This window comes from Phycodurus eques, chromosome 5 (assembly GCF_024500275.1).
Source record: "Phycodurus eques isolate BA_2022a chromosome 5, UOR_Pequ_1.1, whole genome shotgun sequence".
NCBI lineage: Eukaryota > Metazoa > Chordata > Actinopteri > Syngnathiformes > Syngnathidae > Phycodurus > Phycodurus eques.
Window position 1 is genome coordinate 24487748 of NC_084529.1, and position 19658 is coordinate 24507405.

The window sequence follows — 19658 nt, forward strand, 5'->3', positions numbered from 1 at the left end:
TGGTCCCAATAAATTGATTATTGTGTCGTTTATTTTGCTGCTTGACCATCCCTAATATGCAATATGCAAATCCCTAATATGTATTGTTTATGTTGTAGGATTTTGGATGTGGCTGATTTGAAAATGTACGTATTAGTACGAAAAGGACATGCTAATTGGTTAAAAATATATATATTTGATGGATACTTAAAAAAGCTTTATTTATTAGGATCTTCTCGGGGAAAAAAACGACTATTGAGTTGTACATTTAACATATTTTGGTAGGTTGTCGGAGAAGCTTTGTTTAACTAGTCAGATTTGTTTTTTAACCTAAAAAAGCTTTATTCGTTTGGATTTTGTACAAAAAAAAACACTAATTAGCAGTACAGTTGTTGTATTTCAGGGAAGGAGGGTCACACGAAAGAACTTTGCTCATTCTGTAGGAAAATGCATTGAAATCAATCGAAAACTACCATTTGGTAGTTACTTGAAAAAGCTTATTTTATTGAGATTTTGTATAAAATAGATTTTAAATATTTGGGTGGTAACTTGAAAAAAACTTTGTTCCTTTAGGCTAGTGCACAAACCTAATGTACACAACGTAGGTATGAGATTTTCAGAATTGATTTAACTTTTTTACAGTGGTGAACTCTATACCAGTACTCAGATACAATAAGTTCAATGTTAATCATCAAATCTTGTCTGTGATATGACAATAAAACCAAGCTCACCTGACTATGCTGGATTAGCCAGTGATTTCCTTGGAAACGAACCTCTACACACGTTATTGGATAACTTGCTGCTTCTCCAAACCGATACAGCGCACTAAGACAACCGAACCTCTGCATGCGGCCAAACCGCCCCCGCTTGCTCCTCTGTCGGCTTGAGCTACTAAGCAAGTCCGCTGGGTCTTACCGAGAGCTGTGCTCCAAAGGACGTAAACGGACGTGAGTGTCATAGGTACGAACTCAGTCACTGGATGATCGTAATTTCAGCTGGTGATGATATATTAATTTACTGCGGATATTGACTATTTTGGGTGTTTTAGGCGAATAATTTTGGTCAAAATATCCATGACTGTCACAAGTCAATGCAAGAACAGCCGTCTGGCTGGCCGTTGGCGACCAGCACGCCGTATGAGACTGCTCTTGTTATCGGTCCAATTTTTTATTTATATAGGACCTAGCGGTGTGATGTTATTTTTCTGTGCAACCCTAATGGTTATGCAGCACAAGAAGGCAAGCTCAGTTTTTCATTCGATTGTTTTATATTTTATGACTGTAATCACGACAATTCGAGGATATGAACGGCACACAATGAACTAGTTTGCAACACGGTTTAAGAATACATTGTCATGTCGCACAAGAAGGGACGCTCTGTTACCGTTGTATGTGCTGTTTTTTTGTCTACTGATTTTCATTGGATTATTTCATATTTATGGTCCGTAAGTATTTGTAATACAAATGTTTCACTGTAATTTTGAATTCACTAGTGCGTTAGTGTAGGTTAGTTTTTGACTATTGTGCATTCTGACTTACTTAAAAATTTCGTTTATGTTGCTACAGTAGGAACATAATTCCATCATAAACTGAGGAAACCCTGGAGTTTATAGCATTTTACTCGGCAGACCAGTAAACTTTTCAGGAACCCGGTTTTAGATCAAGACCAAGTTCACACATTTTCCTGTCCTTTCTTATACTGACATTTGAGATCGCTTAGCAGAGTGATCTCAGTCAGGTTTGCCACGATCCAGAAGGCTAGACACCATAATATCAGTTCATCTTTAAGCCATAATTACTGCGTACCACTGAAAAGCGGTCATTTTTATTGACACTGCCAATTGTCTCCGGGAAAGCTTGTTTCATGACTGCTAAATTCGTCTAATTGTTGCAGTCATTAACCCTTTTACATTTGCACCCATAAGGGGGAATGTAGTTGTTTTAGACATTTTTATCTGCTCGCCATAAGTGATTGATCTGGGGATATAATTCTTCTTTCAGAGAAGCAGGACGAGGGTTGGGCAACATTTAAATTTGAGCGATTCCGGTTCTTCTTTAGTTTGATTCCGGTTCCAAATGATTCTCGATTCCGATGCTTTTAGGGGGCAGGGTCAAAAAAGTTTCCATGGTTTAAATAAAGGGTGTCCAAATTATGAACATCCATTTTCTTAGCAGCATACACTAAAATGAACATTTGACTCGAGGTTCTTTATAACTTGACTCGAGGTTCTTTATAACCAGTATCAACGTCAAACCTATGAACTAAAAGGCAATGTGTGTGGAACTAACCCATTTGACTTAATATTCATTAATTCATATTTAATTAATATTAATAATTAAAACTTAAATATTTGAATCAATATTATATATTCACACGGCATCGGTGATTGTTTTTGATTTAGATTTTTTATTTTTTTTTTAAATGAATGGAACCAAAAAAAAAACGCTGATTCCTTTGCCTACCCACTGATGAGGCACAAGGTTAGTGTTTGTGATACTGTGAGACAACGTTTATGTGAATTCATTGTGATGTAAAGTTGCTACGGTGAAATTTTAGCCCAATGTTAAGCTTTTTTTTGTTTGTTTTTGTCATCGGCGCTTACGTTTGTTTGAAGACTAAAATAAACAATAAAAACCATCAGTGCAAAAGTGCAAGCAACCGTTTACCTTGTTAGCTGTCTCAATGTTGGCATAAATGTATTTTATTGTTTCATTCACCCAGTTGACTGAGAGTTGACTTCACTGAAGCTCCGCGCGGTGTAGGCTGAGGCTCGTCGCGCCAGGCGCTACACATCGGGAAAAACTCCTTTGCACAATTTACCGTAATTTCTCGTGTATAATGCGCACCCATGTATAATACGCACCCCCAAAGTTGACCTCAAAATTCTGGAAAACCCTTCTACCTATGTGTAATGCATTTTTACAATGCATGATTTTGCTTCTACCCATATGATCAAAACATGAAGTATTATCTGTATTTTGTTAGTTTTTTCAAATAATTATTCTGAAGTTAAGCACTTTATTAGAACACATAAACTTTGTTTTTATTTACTTGCTCTTATTTTGAAATTCACAGCCCTACTTTTATTGAGTAAATGAGAAAACACACAGTTGTGCGCATATGTTTGATTACCCAGGCAGAATTTGTAAGATGGGTACAATTCTTTTCAAGAAAAAATGAAGCACACATTTAATTTAATTTTCATGGGATTCAAATTAAACTGTCAAGCATTTCAGAAAAGCATGATCATTAAACAAAACATAACCATAAATAAATTAATGATGGTTGTTGTTCAGTCATCAGTCGTATTTAAAAAAAAAAAAAAAAAAAAATATATATATATATATATATATATATTTCACAAATTCTGCCTGGGTATGTAAACTTATGAGCACAATTGTACATATATGCAGTCATATGTATCCCTGTCACATTGAAATCAAAGTGAAGGCTACACCTTTTTCATAACCTCTAGGTGGCATACTACAATGAAAGTGTACAGCTTTTTCATAACCTCTAGGGGACGGTGGCATATTGCAACGGAAGTGTACAGCATGTTCATAACCTCTAGATGGCGGCATACATTTATAAAATGGGAAAGTCTTTTTAATTTCCCCCTATACCTATGTATAATGCGCACTATTGACTTTTGACAATTTTTTGTGGGGAAAAAAAATGCGCATTAAACACGAGACATTACGGTTATCTTATTCCAAGTGTTGCACTGAGACGACTGATCATTCATTTGCACAGAGTTAAGACACACTTTTGTTCGCTGCCGCTGCTGTTGGGCGCAAGCACGTCATCGTGCCCGTTCTTCTTCGTTGGTTTACGGGGCTTCTTCATTGCTTTTCGCCTCTTCTTCTTCGCGGCTGGAGGACTAGGCATCGAAACCGTGAACCGAAAGTTTTAAATTTAAACGGTTCCGGGAAACCGGAACGTTAGTCCTGGTTCCAATCGGTTCTCGATTCTTGATGCCCAACTCTAAACAGGAAAGACATGGTTGTTCCCAAGGGAACAGTGGCCAGGTTACACGGATAAGTGGGAATATATATTTATATGCATATACTCCAACCTTTTTCACCCCCATGATCTCCCTTGCAGCCCAGGCGACTTGTACCGATGTTAGCCTGGGACTGGGCGCTGTCTTAATCATTTTAAGAACAAAGTTGGCATCGTGGTCAGCTTGGGAAGATCACTACGATGTCACCACTCTCTGTTTGCATGCGGAGCATAAGCGCTCTCTGTGGATGTGGTTAAAACTTTAAATAATTCTATCTTAATTTTATACTTCGTAGGCGTTAACCACTGTAAAACATCAAACCAATTCAGAAAATCTAACTCTAACTCTGAAAATTATCTAGGCACATGTGTTAGTTGTTAGCGCTAGCCACTAGTTAGCTAGGTAGCCACTTGGTCGACCCCAGTCAAGTCAAGCAAGATTTTGACTTTTGAGTCATGTTTTTCATGTTTCAAACATTTGTTGTAGTCTTAATACACTTACTAGCATTTTCAAGTAACCACCAATTCATACCAGTTTTCTACTAATTACAATTATTTTTTTAGTACCATTCCTACTAACTAAAAAAATATTTCGTTCAAGTAGCCCCTCCAAAGTATGTCAAATTTATTACTAATTAGTAAAGATTTTTTGTACAAAATCCTAATCCTAAATAAAGCTTTTTCAAATAACCACCAAATATGTCTGCTTTCAGCTAATTACAGTGCCGTTTTCATACCAGTCCTACTAAATAAAGCCTATTCAGGTAACCACCAATTTACTGTATGCCAGTTTTTGTCTTATTACCTGGACTTTTGACATTTACTGTAATTGCATGAATTAAAAAAAAAAATGCAATTAAATAAAAAAATATTAAAGTAACCCCCCAAAAGAGGGAAAACATTTTGTTGTCGAATTCTGGGTCGTACAACCCTGTTGTATGAATTTTGTACTGTATTAAATTAAAAGTGACGATTTGGTGCTAGGCACGGTGGCTGACTGGTTAGAGCGTCAGCCTCACAGTTCTGAGGACCAGGGTTCAATCCCCGGTCCCGCCTGTGTGCAGTTTGCATGTTCTCCCCGTGCCTGCGTGGGTTTTCTCCGGGCACTCCGGTTTCCTCCCACATCCCAAAAACATGCATTAATTGGAGACTCTAAATTGCCCGTAGGTGTGAATGTGAGTGCGAATGGTTGTTTGTTTGTATGTGCCCTGCGATTGGCTGGCAAGCAGTTCAGGGTGTACCGCCTCCTGCCCGATGATAGCTGGGATAGGCTCCAGCACGCCCGCGACCCTAGTGAGGAGAAGCGGCTCAAATGGATGGATGGATTTGGTGCTAGTTTTTGTACTGCTGCCGTATTTGCCAATTAACTCATAAACAACCCCAAACGAAAGATCGATAGATGGTTGTTATGTGATATTAATGTGAAAATTGACATAATATTTTGGCTCACCTGTTTACTGATTTTTGTTGTTGCTGTTTTTTTAAACAGCGATGTAATAGTCTTTAAATGTGCCCTGCTGTCACAGGCTGTCTTTCATTGACTTCAGCTGTGGCTCACATGAGAAGATAAGGCCCCAGACATGTGGGTCTCATACTCGGAATGACATTGAGAACAGAAGACTCTTGTGCTTTGAAGTGCCTAAGGAGACATTACCGAGTGTCATGTTAACTCTGTTCCCTCTCTCTCTCTCTCTCTCTCTCTCTCTCTCTGTCTCTGTCTCTCTCTCTGTCTCTCTGTCTCTCTTGCTCACTCACAATGGCCTGTCTTTTTTTTTTTTTTTTTTTTGTAGATTGTGCTGGGTGACTGCTGAAGAGCATATGGTGCGTGGAGACCAGTGAAAGTGCGCATATCAGAAGAAGGACTTGCACAATGTGCTAGGAGAACGGTGGACGCAAAGTGTGTGTGAGTGTGTGTGTGTGTGCGCGCGTGTGTGCGCGCGTGTTTTCATTTGTCCGATATCGTCAGTGAAGTGAAGTGAAGTGAAGAGACGGGAAAAAGGACAAGGAGGAGACATGGGGCGGAAGAAGATACAGATCACCAGGATAATGGATGAAAGGAACAGACAGGTACGTGTTCAAAAACTAAATCTGATGTTATGGTAGGGCAACATGGTGAACTAGTCGTTCGATTGCTCGATTGCCTCACAGCTCTGATGTTCTGTTCAGGTTTGAATCACTGGTCTTAGAAACTAGATTAAAGATTAAAAACTATTCTTTTCTCTCATGCTTAAGTTTGAGATCTAAAGTATTTTTAATTTAATGTTTTAATCTTTGTCTTGCACTATGTTTTATTAATTTTAGCAGTCTGTTCTATATTTCTGCTCTTTGTTTTTAAATGCTTTTAATCTTGTAAAGAACATTGAGTTGCCTTCTGTATGGAATGCTAGATGAAACTGCCTTGCGCTGGCCTTCCTGTATGGAATTGGTATGTTTTCCCCATGCTTGTGGCTTTTCTCTGGTTACTCCGGTTTCCTCCAAACATACATACATTTTCTGAGCCACTTCTCCTCACTAGGGTCGCGGGCGTGCTGGAGCCTATCCCAGCTGTCATCGGGCAGGAGGCAGGGTACACCCTGAACTGGTTGCCAGCCAATCGCAGGGCACATACAAAAAAACAACCATTTGCACTCACAGTCACACCTACGGGCAATTTAGAGTCTCCGATTCATGCATGTTTTTGGGATGTGGGAGGAAACCGGAGTGCCCGGAGAAAACCCACGCAGACACGGGGAGAACATGCAAACTCCACACAGTCGGGGCCGGGGATTGAACCCGGGTCCTCAGAACTGTGAGGCTGACGCTCAAACCAGTCGCCCACCGTGCCGCCCCGGTTTCCTCCCACATTAACAAAACATGCATTTAGGTTCATTGAAGACTCGAAATTGTGCACAGGAGCAGCACAATGTGCATTGGTGAGCATGTCTGCCTCAAAATCAGGAGATCCAGGTTTGAATCTCTAGTGAGTAACCGTGTGGAGTTTCCATGGGTTTTCTCTGGATTCCTCCATATTGCAAAAGCATGCATGGTAGGTTCTCGAAAGACTCAAAATTGTCCAAAGATGTGTGTGTGAATGCTTATTTGTCTATATCTGCCTTGTGATTGGCCGTCAACCAGTTCAGGGTGCACACCACCTCTTATCCAATGTCAGCTGGGATACGCTCCAGCTCACCCTTGATCCTAATGAGGAAAAGCGCTATAGAAAATGGATGGATGGATATTACAGTACAGTATAGTATTAAGATTGCCTGGGAGATGTTCCATTGGAGAATGCAACGCGGATATCTTGACTGTGAGGCAGCCATGGTAACCACTGTTGATACTTAATACTTGATTTTGAAGAAAAATTGCAATGTATGCAGACTTGGACGCTGTAATCTCAAACCAGGTTCTACCTAGAGCTGATGCAGATTAAATAATTAAAATTTCCGTACATCCATTTTCTAAAATTTTTATCTTCATTGATCTGAAGTCTATCCAAGATGACTTTGGGGCGAGAGGCAGTGCCCAGGCCTAATCGGCAGTCAATCGCAGGGCCTAATTTAGATTTCACTGAAAAAAAAAAAAATCTGATTTAACAGATTACAAAGATCATGTCGCTTCAAATTTCACAGGATCAGCTTGTAGTTTGTGGTGTTTATATGGGATCTTAATAACGAAAATTGGGTTTATTCTGGAACCAAGCAGACAAAATGGAAATATTTTAGTTGTCTGAGTCTTGGCAGAGGTCTGCACTCTGTGCTCTTAATGTACTTGGTAATATACTGATGTGATTTCCAAAGTGTCTCTGTCATCAAAATGCCTTCTCCTACCAACCTACATCCCAGCTTTCCCTCCTGCCTTACTTACACCAGCTGTCCAGCAGCTGTCATTGTTTGCACTGATGTAAAGAGACGTTCCTCCCTCAAGTCCCATCTAGCTCAATGAGGACCTTGACATTTCTTTGTCATATTTACAGGCGCGCTTCCCCTGCCACCCTGCAATTTTGGCCAGAAAAATTGATGAGGCAGTAGGAGTGCTGGGCAGCAGTGGTAGTCAACCCACCCACCCCCCTCCCGGGCCCTTCTCTGTAATGTGTTTGGTAGCAATTAGGAGTGGCCACGTCACTGCAGCACTCTCTCATTTTGCAGGGCGGGTCAGCAGGGTGCACAGCATCCTTCTCAGCTACTATGGTCTGGCCTAGCCACAAGGATGGATGGAATTCACTGTCTGCTCTTGCGAAATAAACTCCCAAACAGATCTACACTCTTCAAAACACCCTTGATTGGTCAGGCACTCTTTGAGGCGCACCCCTTTCAATTTAAGAACAAGGAACATAAAATGTGGTTATTGATCAATCCCTCCTGTTCTGGGTTGCAAGGAAGCTGGGATTTATCGAGGGTGACTGTTGGCGAAAGGTAGACTACCATACATCCTGGACTGGCCTCCAGTCACTATAGATATAAAAGACAGCTCTTTATTCTATTTCTACAGCTATATTGTATTTCAACAAATCTATACAACGGCTTGGGCTGGGGTTTATATAACCTGATTTAAGGCGAAAGGTTGACTGTACCTTGGATTAGTCACCAATCATAGATATATAATTATTTCATGTTCCATATCTATAATGTATTTCAATATCTGTATGTCATGGCAGGCGCTGGAGCCTATCCCAGCTGACTATGGGTGAAAGGTGGAGTACCCTTGAGTGGTCACCAGTCAGTATAGACATTGAAACCAACGCAAGGCAAGGTAGCTTTATTTATGTAGCGCATTTTATACACATGGTTGTACACACATTGCACATACACATTGTGCTTTACATGATTAAAAGCATTTAAAAACAAAGACCAAACAAGATTTAAAAATAAAGGACAGCATACTAAAATTAATAAAAGAACATGCATTGCAAGAAAAAGATGACTTTAAATGCTTTAAAAGAGCTTAATCGTAATCATGAGGGAAAAAAAAGAACAGTTTTTAACCTGGATTTCTGTTGGCAGCTTTAGCTTTGTGTGCCGCATAATAGCTAAATGCTGCTTCACCATGTTTGCTTTGGACTATGGGCTCCACTATCTGACCTGAGTCTGTAGATCGCAGAGCCCTACTAGGTTTATATTCAATAAGCATTTCTTTAATGTATTCAGAACCTAAACCATTTATAGACCAGTAGCAGCAATTTAAAGTGTTTTCTGTCACTGACTGGGAGTGAGAGTAAAGAATATAGAAAAACAATGATTTTCCATATCGGCACAGTGGACGACGGGTTAGCAGGTTTGCCTCACATTTCTGAGGAATCCGGCCCCGCCTGTGTGAAGTTTGCATGTTCTCCCCGTGCCTGAGTGGGTTTTCTCTGGATACTCTAGTTTCCTCCCACCTCCCAAAAAAACATGCATGGTAGGTTAATTGAGGACTCAAAATTGTCCGTAGGTGTGAATGTGAGTGCGAATGAATGTTTGTTTATATGTGCCCTGTGATTGGCTGGCGACCAGTTCAGGGCGTAACTCTGCTCTCGCCCAGAGTTAGCTGGGATAGGCTCCAGCATGCCCGCGACCCTAGTGAGGATAACCGGTATGGAAAATGGATGGATTGATGGATTTTCTATATCTATTTTGCATTTGTATCATGGCAGGGGTTGGTTGGTCACCAGTCATTATAGATATAGAAATAAAATCTAGATAAATTTTACATAACCATATTATTTTGATATCATGGCTAGGGCCTGGGGTCTGTCGCCTTTGACTCTGGGCAAAAGGTGGAATTCCCTGGATTGATCGTCAGTTAATATAGACATAAATAGAACAAAGACCTATTTTCCATGCAGTATCTACATTGCATTTCTGTATCTATATCCCTGCAGGGGCTGGAACCTGTTGAGTATGGGTAAAAGATGGACTGAACCCTAGATTGGTCGCCAGTCAATAGCTATATACTGTAGATATTCCATGTATTTTTACATGTATATATCATGGCTGTGGTGTTACTTGAACGTGTTACTGTTCAAACTCTGCGGATACAAGTGAATAAATGATCCCTACTACTCATTTAACCTAGGGCTGCATGATTATGGCCAAAATAAGAATCACAATCATTTTGATCAATATTGTAATCACGATTATTCCTCATGTTAAGGAAACATCTTTATTTTTATTGCACTACTTTTTAATAAACAATGTGTTTTCAGTGCAAAATGAACCTTTAAATAAGAATAAATGATAGATAATAATAATAATAAATAAATAAGAAATGTACCCCAAAAAAATTATACTTTACCAAGGGCTAACTGAACTGAATTCATATCTTAGAAATAATACATTTTTATGTTGCTGTCTGCTGTTGTGTGAATGCAAAATGGCTGTCTCATCCTGGCATTAATGGCAAAGAGAGCTTGAGTGACAAAGGAGGACTGTTTGTAAAAGAACCAAAAAAAGGAACTCTGAAGACACTTAGATACATTTGTGTTAGAAAGTTTTCATGGAAAAGGCATACTAAGCAATAGGAGAAACATTCTGTGTCCCAATATGGATTTAACATCTTCAGATAAGATGTTGCAAATCATGAAACTTCATGTAGGACACCTAATGGTAAAGACATGTTGTATTAAAAGAAAGCTATGAAAGAATATTTTTTTCTTTGAAACAGTTTTCACATTTTGATGGATAACATGCAAATACTCATATCAATAAAATGTATTGATTTTTAGAAGGTAATTCAGTGAGCCATGTCGTTAAGATTATTGATCAAATTATATGAAAATGACCCATGTATAAATAAAATATACATCAATAAAATATTCATACATTTTTCATCAGTGAGGGGAAATAAAGCCCAGGTCAGATGCATGCAAGTCAGCTGTGTTAACCACTACTCTACGATATGATAGTATTAGCAGTAAAACCTCATCAGGTAGAATGATTTCAACCTTTTAAGGTAGGTTAAGAAAAGTCTAGGTTGGTGCTGACGCAGCAGTTTTTAATCTTGCTGCTGCGCCAAGTGCCACACTATGGTCCAATTAACAGCGTAACATCTGAGATGTTTTGAGAGTTGAGTGTGTATACTGTAACTGTAACCTGTGATAGCGGTGGAACACATTTACAAAAGTAAGGAACACTGAAGTTAAGTGATGTGGTCAACCCATAACTTGGTTTGATTGCTGCATAGAAGAATAAAGCTGCAGGATTAGTGAAAACCCATGATGGATGAGGAGCATGAAGTACACATTGGCATTTTCCCAGTCCATCGCTCTAACCAAAGCGGGATTAGCCATTGGCATTTGGTCCACATTGTTGGATGCATTGCTATCAAACTCCAGAGTCCGAGCATTACAATGAACATAATTGTCATTTGCAGTGAATCTGGGGAAGTCGAATGCCCCTGAAATTGTAAAACATTTATAATTAAACCAAAGTTTTCAGGAGAAAACACACACAAAACTGACATCACTCAAAAAGATGGGAGGCCCCACTATAAGAGCTCTAATTTGCCAGGACTAACGTCTTCCAAGATGGCTAATAATGGCATATGCTTGTTCGGTGTAAACAAATTAAAACATGTATTCGCCCCTTTCTCAAATTGTTATATTTTTGCATAGTTTCTCCACTTTAAGATCAAACAAATGTAAATATCAGACAAATAAATAACCCAAGTGAATTAAAAATTTTGTTTTTAATGATGATTTCATTTATTAAGAAGGCGGCACGGTGGACGGCTGGTTAGAGCGTCAGCCTCACAGTTCTGAGGACCCGGGTTCAATCCCCGGCCCTGACTGTGTGGAGTTTGCATGTTCTCCCCGTGCCTGCGTGGGTTTTCTCCGTGCACTCCGGTTTCCTCCCACATCCCCAAAACATGCATACATTGGATTCTCTAAATTGCCCGTAGGTGTGACTGTGAGTGCGAATGGTTGTCTGTATGTATGTGCCCTGCGATTGGCTGGCAACCAGTTCAGGGTCTACCCCGCCTCCTGCCCGATGACAGCTGGGATAGGCTCCAGCAAGCCCGCGACCCGAGTGAGGATAAGCGGCTCAGAAAATGGATGGATGGATGGATTTATTAAGAAGAAAAAAAAAACTACTCAAAGTTACCTGGCCCTGTGTGGGAAAAGTAATGGTCCCCTAAACCTAATAACTGGTTGGGCCATCCTCAGCAGCAAAAACTGAAATCAAGCGTTTTCTTTAACTAGCACTAACGGTTGTACAAAAACATGCCGGCGTTCTGTCGAATCTTGCCTTAAAGTTTCGGAAAACATTGGTTTGTGCACGTGAATAAATCTTGACAACGGTGTGCAACTACATTGACAACAGCAAGCAAGGGAGGCGATGCGCCGGTCACAATACGCAATACTATTGGTCGACGTCACACTACATGGAAGATATCCCAAAAATCTGACATGCTAGACTTTTCATTTTGGCGTTGTAGGGCCAAATCGTTGGTCGTGGATTATGTCACACTACTAATAAGTTTTGTCGTTCCTGACAAAATATGTTGGGCCCAAAGTAGGAAATCACCCGCGATAGCTAATCGGGCTAATATGGGGGCTAAAATCTTGTTGTCTGATCTGGGCATTGTATAGTGAGACTGTATTAGAGGGAGCATTAAAACATGCACTTGCACAAGTGCGACCAGATTACATTTTTACTCTCACACTGAAACAATGGTAGCATATGCGACCATTTTTTTTTTTTTTTTTTTTTCAATCCCTGCTTGACGTCTTTGTGGCCACAGACGTCTTGTCATACACGTCTTAACGATACGTCGTACGTTTTGTCATCCATGGTAGAATACTCGGGGATCTTTTCCTTCGATGCATGATGGTCCATCACACAACACAGCCGTGGTCATCAAGCCAGATTGTCACACTGATTGCCAATGAATGCTCGATAACGACCATACAGCAGCATGACAATGTTTGATTCTTCTCATTCACAGTTTTCATGAATATGACACTTTTGACAGACGAATGTAACCGTGTCGTCACACGCATGCGCACAACTGCGAGGCAGTGTGTTTATGGAAGTAAATGCGGCAATTTCAAGGATTTAGTGCAATCGGAGCCAACATTTTCTTTTATTTATCAGTTATAAAGCATCTTCTTTTCGCAACTGACTGTATACTTCTCCTTTGTCTGCCCATTGCTTTTGTCGCGTGTCTGTTTTGTAGAACAGTTGACTGTTGTCGCCTTTTGATGACATATAAATCGGATGAGTGCGCCGTAAGCATCAGTATTGCACTTGCGTCGGATACATATCCGATTTGTATCCACATCTGAAAGAGGCCTGGGTCGAATATGAAAAAATCGGAATTGTACTTTTTACATGATTGGAAAAAATCTGATACATGTCACTTTGGGCAAAAAAAATCCAAACTGACCTGCAGTGTGAACATAACCGTCGTCCTCGACCTTTTGGTCTTGAACCTAAATTTAGCAAAGGTTGGTCTTCACATCTGCCCCATTTGAGTTCTCAAACCCTAGTTTGAGAAAGGCTAGTCCTCCTCTTTAACCCGTTTGATCCCCGAACTAAGTTTGGGAAAAGCTGATCTAAACTTTAAGATGTATTTAATTCAGGTGCATTCAGCGACATTTACTTGCCTTGTGACATGTCAGGCTCAGTGTTTCCTGTGTAATATTCTCGTCAGAGATCTGTAATATGCAAATTTCCATGATATGGTCCCCATCCCGGTTCAAGATGTGTTCAGGATACCGTTTCAAGGTTAGTCCCACACAGGTCAAGACCTTTGCACCCTCATTTGTTCACATGGAGATCCTGGGGGTTCTTTGCTGTCCCCAACAGAGATGATCTCGACCGACAGCCAGCCATGGTGGATGGTGCACCGAAGCAGCCAGAGGGCCGAGGTCACTCTGCCAGCTGGTGATACACCTCTCTTTCGCTGTCTGTCTGTGTGTCTCTCTCTCTCTCTCTCTCTCAATACTCTGAACCGTCTCATGTCTGCCATCAAGGGTGACACAAGGTTCTAATAAGGCTTCCAGCTTCCCATCCAAAGTTGTTAGTGGCTCTGGCATCATCTTCCATGGCCCAGTCACAGCTGCACTCACAGCCCCAGATGTCTTGTTTGTCTTCTTTGGCGCCTCTGCCCGAGGAACGACATTGATAGACCCTTTGACTGACACATCAACTGTTTGTGTGTGTGCGTGTGTGTGTGTGTGGGGGGGGGGGGAGCGTCTTTGTTGAACCTGTATGTACTGCACATACGTGATGGGAATGTAAGTAAATCCTTGATTGACTGGTTTGAATATTAAGGGACTGAGCACCAGGCGGTCCCTCTTGGAACCACTGTTTATTATTATTTCGACAAATAAATCTCCTTTTGGGAGGCCTGCCTCAACATGCCTGAATTCTGACTAGTCCTGGTGAAAATGTATTTTAGGGGTACCGTACACAACCCCACCAAAATTCACTCAGTAGAGTCACCTGGAAAGTTAGAAAAAGAAAAAGAATGAACCCCACACACTAGTTTTACTGATCAACATGAAATTAGGTGGGAATCTCTCTCTCCCTCCATCTATCTATCTATCTATCTATATATATATATATAGTCTGTCATGACAAAACGCACAAAAAAGCCTCAAGGACCTATGCCCAAATTGAACCTCAATCAAAAGCTGTTTGGACAATGCTAAATTGCCCAGCTTTTGTTGGGCTACGCTTAGGGATGGGTACCTTTCACATTTGAACAGGTACACTACCGGTACCTGGGAATTGATACCAGTACTCAACAGTACCAATTTTCGATACTTCTGTCTGTTTATGTGGTAATAAATCTTCATTTGTTCAATAATAAAATCAAAATATTTTTAAAAATTGTTTATTTTTCAATGTATACACTTTGACAAATATATAAAACAACATCCCAAGTTTAAAACAAATGAGCAAAAGAGGATGGAGTAAAAAATGAATACAGTAACGGTATAATAGTTTACAAATAATAATGTATAAGTAATAGAAATTCGGTCAGTACCGAAAAAAGTACCGATTCCGTTATCCGTCCCTATCTCTGCCCTTTACTGTGGACGAAGTTTGATGATAGTCCCGAAAGTCACATTTTGATTTGAAGCAGCTCTTTTGGGTGAATTTCAGGGCTCTTACTTTGACAAACTCCTCCTCGGAATTCGACCAAATGAGCCCCTATTTGAAGAAGATATGCGAAGTAGGTGGGTAAAGATAAGTTGTCAAGCTTTTCTTGCCTACACTATCTTAATGTGAGTCGGAGCATGGCATTAAAGTCTGCCATTTTGGATGAATTCCAAGGCTCATTAAACTACCAGAATAAGGCTGCCAAAGTGAAGGTTTTTATGGATGTACAGTAGCTCACAGCTCTTGTTGTTCTTTACACTGCAAACTAACTGATATTGAAGCAATAGCGTCTCTGCTTGTCGCAACCTGGTTGTAGACTCAAACAATGTTTCATATTAGGAGACCAATAAACCTTGGCAGATCATATGATGTTGCTATTGTAGCATAAACAGCCACATTATCATTGTGGGTGTGTTTGTTTTACCCCAAGGATGTTTGCCTTTTTTTTCTTCCACCACTGAATCCACAGATAGCATAATTGTCTGTGTTTACTACTGGCCACTCGTGTTTGAGAACCATTTGCACAATCGTCACTGTACCAAATCATTGCACTATTGGTCACTTTAAACTCTACTAAATTGCTTGAGGACTCTGCATCATTTGCACAATTGCCATTATATCACTATCAGCACACTATCATTCCTCAATGACACTCCACACTGTTTTTTATGTCCGAAATGTATATTTCACCATAGTGACTGAGGATAGGTTCCACAGTAAAAAGCATGATCAGGTGAGTTTGTAAACAGTAGGGCTGCAGGTTGAAGCTATCAAATATTTTTAGTAACGCATATTTTATTGATTATCCCATCGCTTGTGCGGGTATTCAGATAAATATTGTTTTCTTCCCGTTTGTTCAACAAAACAATTGAAAGCGCGGCTGTGTCTATTTTTGATCACTTATGGGGGCATTACGTTCTAATCAGCGATGGTTGGCTATTAAATGAGCTAACATTGATATGTTGCCTTGTTTGTTGGCAATTGTAGCCATGCTGTTGTGATACACATTGCACTTTATCTTCTTTTTTAAGTGTAAAATTATCCCATATTCTGTCTTTTACGGACTCTCCTCCTGTCTTACTGCCATCAGTCGAACTTATTTCAACACAGAGTGGTGCCTGCAACTACAATAACATTAGTCCGTTTGGGAAAAAGATCCCTGCAAAGCTTTGAGGCAGAGGTTTTTGCTTCAACCTTTTTTTTTTGTAATGGAATTATTTGGGTTATTCAGCTAATCATTGCAGCCCTAGTGAATAGTGAACCGTGAATAGGCGGGGATTCACTTTAGAGTGTAAATAAACAAGCGGCACTATTGTACTGTCGAAGTCCTATAATGGCGGCATTATATTACTGTGGCTTTATTGTGTATGTGGCAAGAAACAAGTAATGCAACTGCTGGCTCAGCAGTCATGCAGGCAACACTCTAACACCCACCCAGGTGGAAGAATATCCCTTCACCTCGGCGTCTCAGTGCGTGAGCTTCCTGCTGAAAAATAGATGGATCTCTACACGGCTTAACAGCCCGCATTCATCTGCTAAAGAGTGGACAATTTGTTAATCGTTTTTCACCTCACGTGAAGGCCCCTGCACCTTCACATTCTGCTAGATTGAGCAAACAAACAGACACGCAGACGGGGAGATGAGCGAGTGCATAGCCCTCGGTGGAGCTGGTTAGGAGTGAAAGCTGCTCTCAGCGGGTGGAAAGAGTCCTGTGGTTGGTCTCGGGCGTATGTCAAATTGTCAACCTTCGTTTGGTAATCCACTTTGAGGCCATCATAGGAGTGACATGCACACAGGCTGCATTCCAAAAACATTACTGAAGGAAAACATGCCTGTACAGGTACATGCATACCTGCATAAATTTGAATTGCGTCAAAAGCTTAATTTCGTTAGGGAGTTCCATTAAATAAGTGAAACTCATGGAGATGACATACATCACCATCTCGAGAACCTATAATATTATGTAACAATCAAGAAACAATGGAAATAATTTTTAACATGGAAATTAGGCAAGAATTTTCTCACTCAAAAGTATTTTCCCACGTTTAATGAATCTATATAATGTATGACAACTAAGATAAAAAAAAAACTTTTCTACCATATTCTAATTTATTGAGCTGTACCTGTGTAGCTTAGTGTGATCATTTCAGAACATGTACATTTGATGACATTGGGGTAAAGACTGAAATATTAAACGTTTACGCACATCTTGGTCATGAATAGAAGTTGGGATGGACAAATGAAAATAAATTAAGGCAGTGGTTCTCAAACGTTTTACACCAAGTACCACCATAATGACCAATATTAAAATACGGTCGGTAGAGTAGTAGGACCAAGTGTTCAACCTTTTTTTGTAATGAAATTATTTGGGTTATTCAGATAATCACTCCAGCCCTAGTGAATAGTGAAGCGCGAATAGTCTGGGATTCACTCTAGAGTGTAAATAAACAAGGGCACAAATACAGTGGAGAAGTCCTTTCCTATTGGCATTATTGTGTGACAAAGAGGAAGTAAAGCAACGACTGGCTCAGTAGTATCTCCAAGTTCATTAAAAAATAAGGCAGATGTTGTTTGCAGGTTGTATTTTAGACCCGGCCTGGACAAGTAGCTCCGCCCCTTGTTGTTATGGTTATGAAAGCTATTCTCGTGTCGGCACACCAAGCAGTAGAGAAAGGTGGGGTAAAATATGCTACATTAGCATAATACAGGACCACCACACTTTTCACTCTTTTTAGAGCCTCGTTGAAATGAGCTGGTTTTGAGGGGGTGGTCAGATCCATTGCAAATGAGCCACTGCTTATTCCGCTCCCCTCTATTGCCGGATGTGTCAACACGGCTCTTGTTACCATTACGACTAGTAGGAAAGCTAGGGTATGGCTAAATAGCTCATTCGAGACCCAGAGATAAAAACAAGGATTGTATTTCAACTTGTGGTGGCAGCAATACCTAACCAAGCAGCTGACATTGGGGTTAGTGAATTAAAAAAAAACTTGTCAATTAGTGTGCAGATCCTTGCTGGTGGCGCATGCAGTTGACACATCAACAAACTAATTTATTATGAAATGTAATACGTTCTAAACAGGAAATGGATGGGTTGCATCGTGACGGGCATCCGGCTTAAAAACTGTGACAAGAAAATAACGAGTAACTTGCTGTGGCAACCCTTGATTGGACAGGCCGAAAATCGAACATTTCTTTTAACTGAGTTTCATGAAAAAAATTCCTCCTTCACCCCACCTAAACTCAAAAGCTTTGAAACTATAGGAAGATGTTAGTTACTCTTTGTTGAAGCAAAAATTACATGCTTGTGTTAATGGAAATTAGTCTAGTCCTAAAGTAAAAGCTTTTTGTATAAATTTGCCTTAAATCTTTGTGAACGTGTTTACACAAGACAAAATAATGACATGCAAGCTCAGATGAATGAATTAAATAGGTAGACACTTACTCTTTTGTGGTTCTTGGAGATAAAATGAAGGCATACAGTATATACTGTAAAGACAATTATAGACCAATATGACCCATAGAAACAGACAATGCAACATAACAAATTGCGTTTTTTGGTGTTTTTTTGTTGTTGTCGTGCTAAACGAGCGTAGCACACTGTAGAAAGGTGGTGTAACATAATGACGTGTGCACCACAGAAACAGAACTGCAGAGATACAGGACATAGTCACTTTGCTTGGGGTTACATTACCAGCTGGAGTGATGTATGACCTGATGTCCCATCTGAGGGCTCAAGTTACAAGGCTTGTGCTGTGCTACACAGATAGCTTTCCATATATGGAATCAGTGGCTACAGTAATGTATGGACGCCTCTGACTCAGCTTGCTGACTTTCGAGTCTTACCCTGACCTCTGAACTAGACATTTTGGACAAACGCCATAATTTCTAGTGGACCATCGTGTTGTCAGTTAAATTGCTCGTCAAAACTGTTGGATGATGCCTGTTGACCAGAAATGACCTGACACCATCGTAACACCTTAAGTGTACATACAGACTACAAGTGGTAAAATAATCTGATAACTGCAAACATTTAACATAAATAGCAGTTAAACCACTTGTTAACTTTATTGACTAAAGGCAAAGTGTAATGCGGAGGTCCGCCTCGTGAATCTCTTTTTTTAGACACGCTAACCACTATATAGGCCTTCCATCCATCCATCCATTTTCCGTACTGCTTATCCTCACTAAGGCCGTGGATGTGCTGGAACCAATTCCATTTGACTATGGATGAGAGGCGGGGTACACCCTGAAATAGTCTCCAGCCAATCTCAGGAATGGGGGCCTTCGATAAGAAATTAACTTTTGATGTGATTTCTTTTGATTTGTGTTTGATGACATGCTGCCACTGCATGCACCACATCCACTGATCCTGATCCGCTACACTAATTTCCAAGTGTAATTCGGCAGCTCAGTGGTGAAATGCTGCCTCCATGAGTGAAAAGACAATGCATGCTTTTACTATTTTAATGGGGGCTCATGTGTGCTTTGCATTTCGCGCTTGCTTTTTAAAGACGTACTTTGCCAAACCAACTTTTTCTAGTATTTGGGATGAAATTTTGTCTCTATGGTTAAAATCGTACATGCATTCCTGACTTTCAGATGTTT

At 40.2% G+C, this 19658-nt stretch overlaps 1 protein-coding gene across 9 annotated transcripts in view; it reads left to right on the forward strand.

Moving 5' to 3' along the window:
* mef2aa (myocyte enhancer factor 2aa) overlaps window positions 1-19658 on the forward strand; it is a 116209-nt gene that overhangs the window by 34845 nt on the left and 61706 nt on the right. For 8 of the 9 annotated variants that reach the window (XM_061678279.1, XM_061678280.1, XM_061678277.1 and 5 more), the window contains one exon: window positions 5772-6048. The exons of the other annotated variant lie outside the window; for it this stretch is intronic. In XM_061678279.1, coding sequence (XP_061534263.1) covers window positions 5995-6048 — 54 coding nt within the window. In that variant the 5' untranslated portion in view covers window positions 5772-5994. The remainder of the gene's footprint in view (window positions 1-5771; window positions 6049-19658) is intronic. 9 annotated transcript variants of the gene reach the window in all.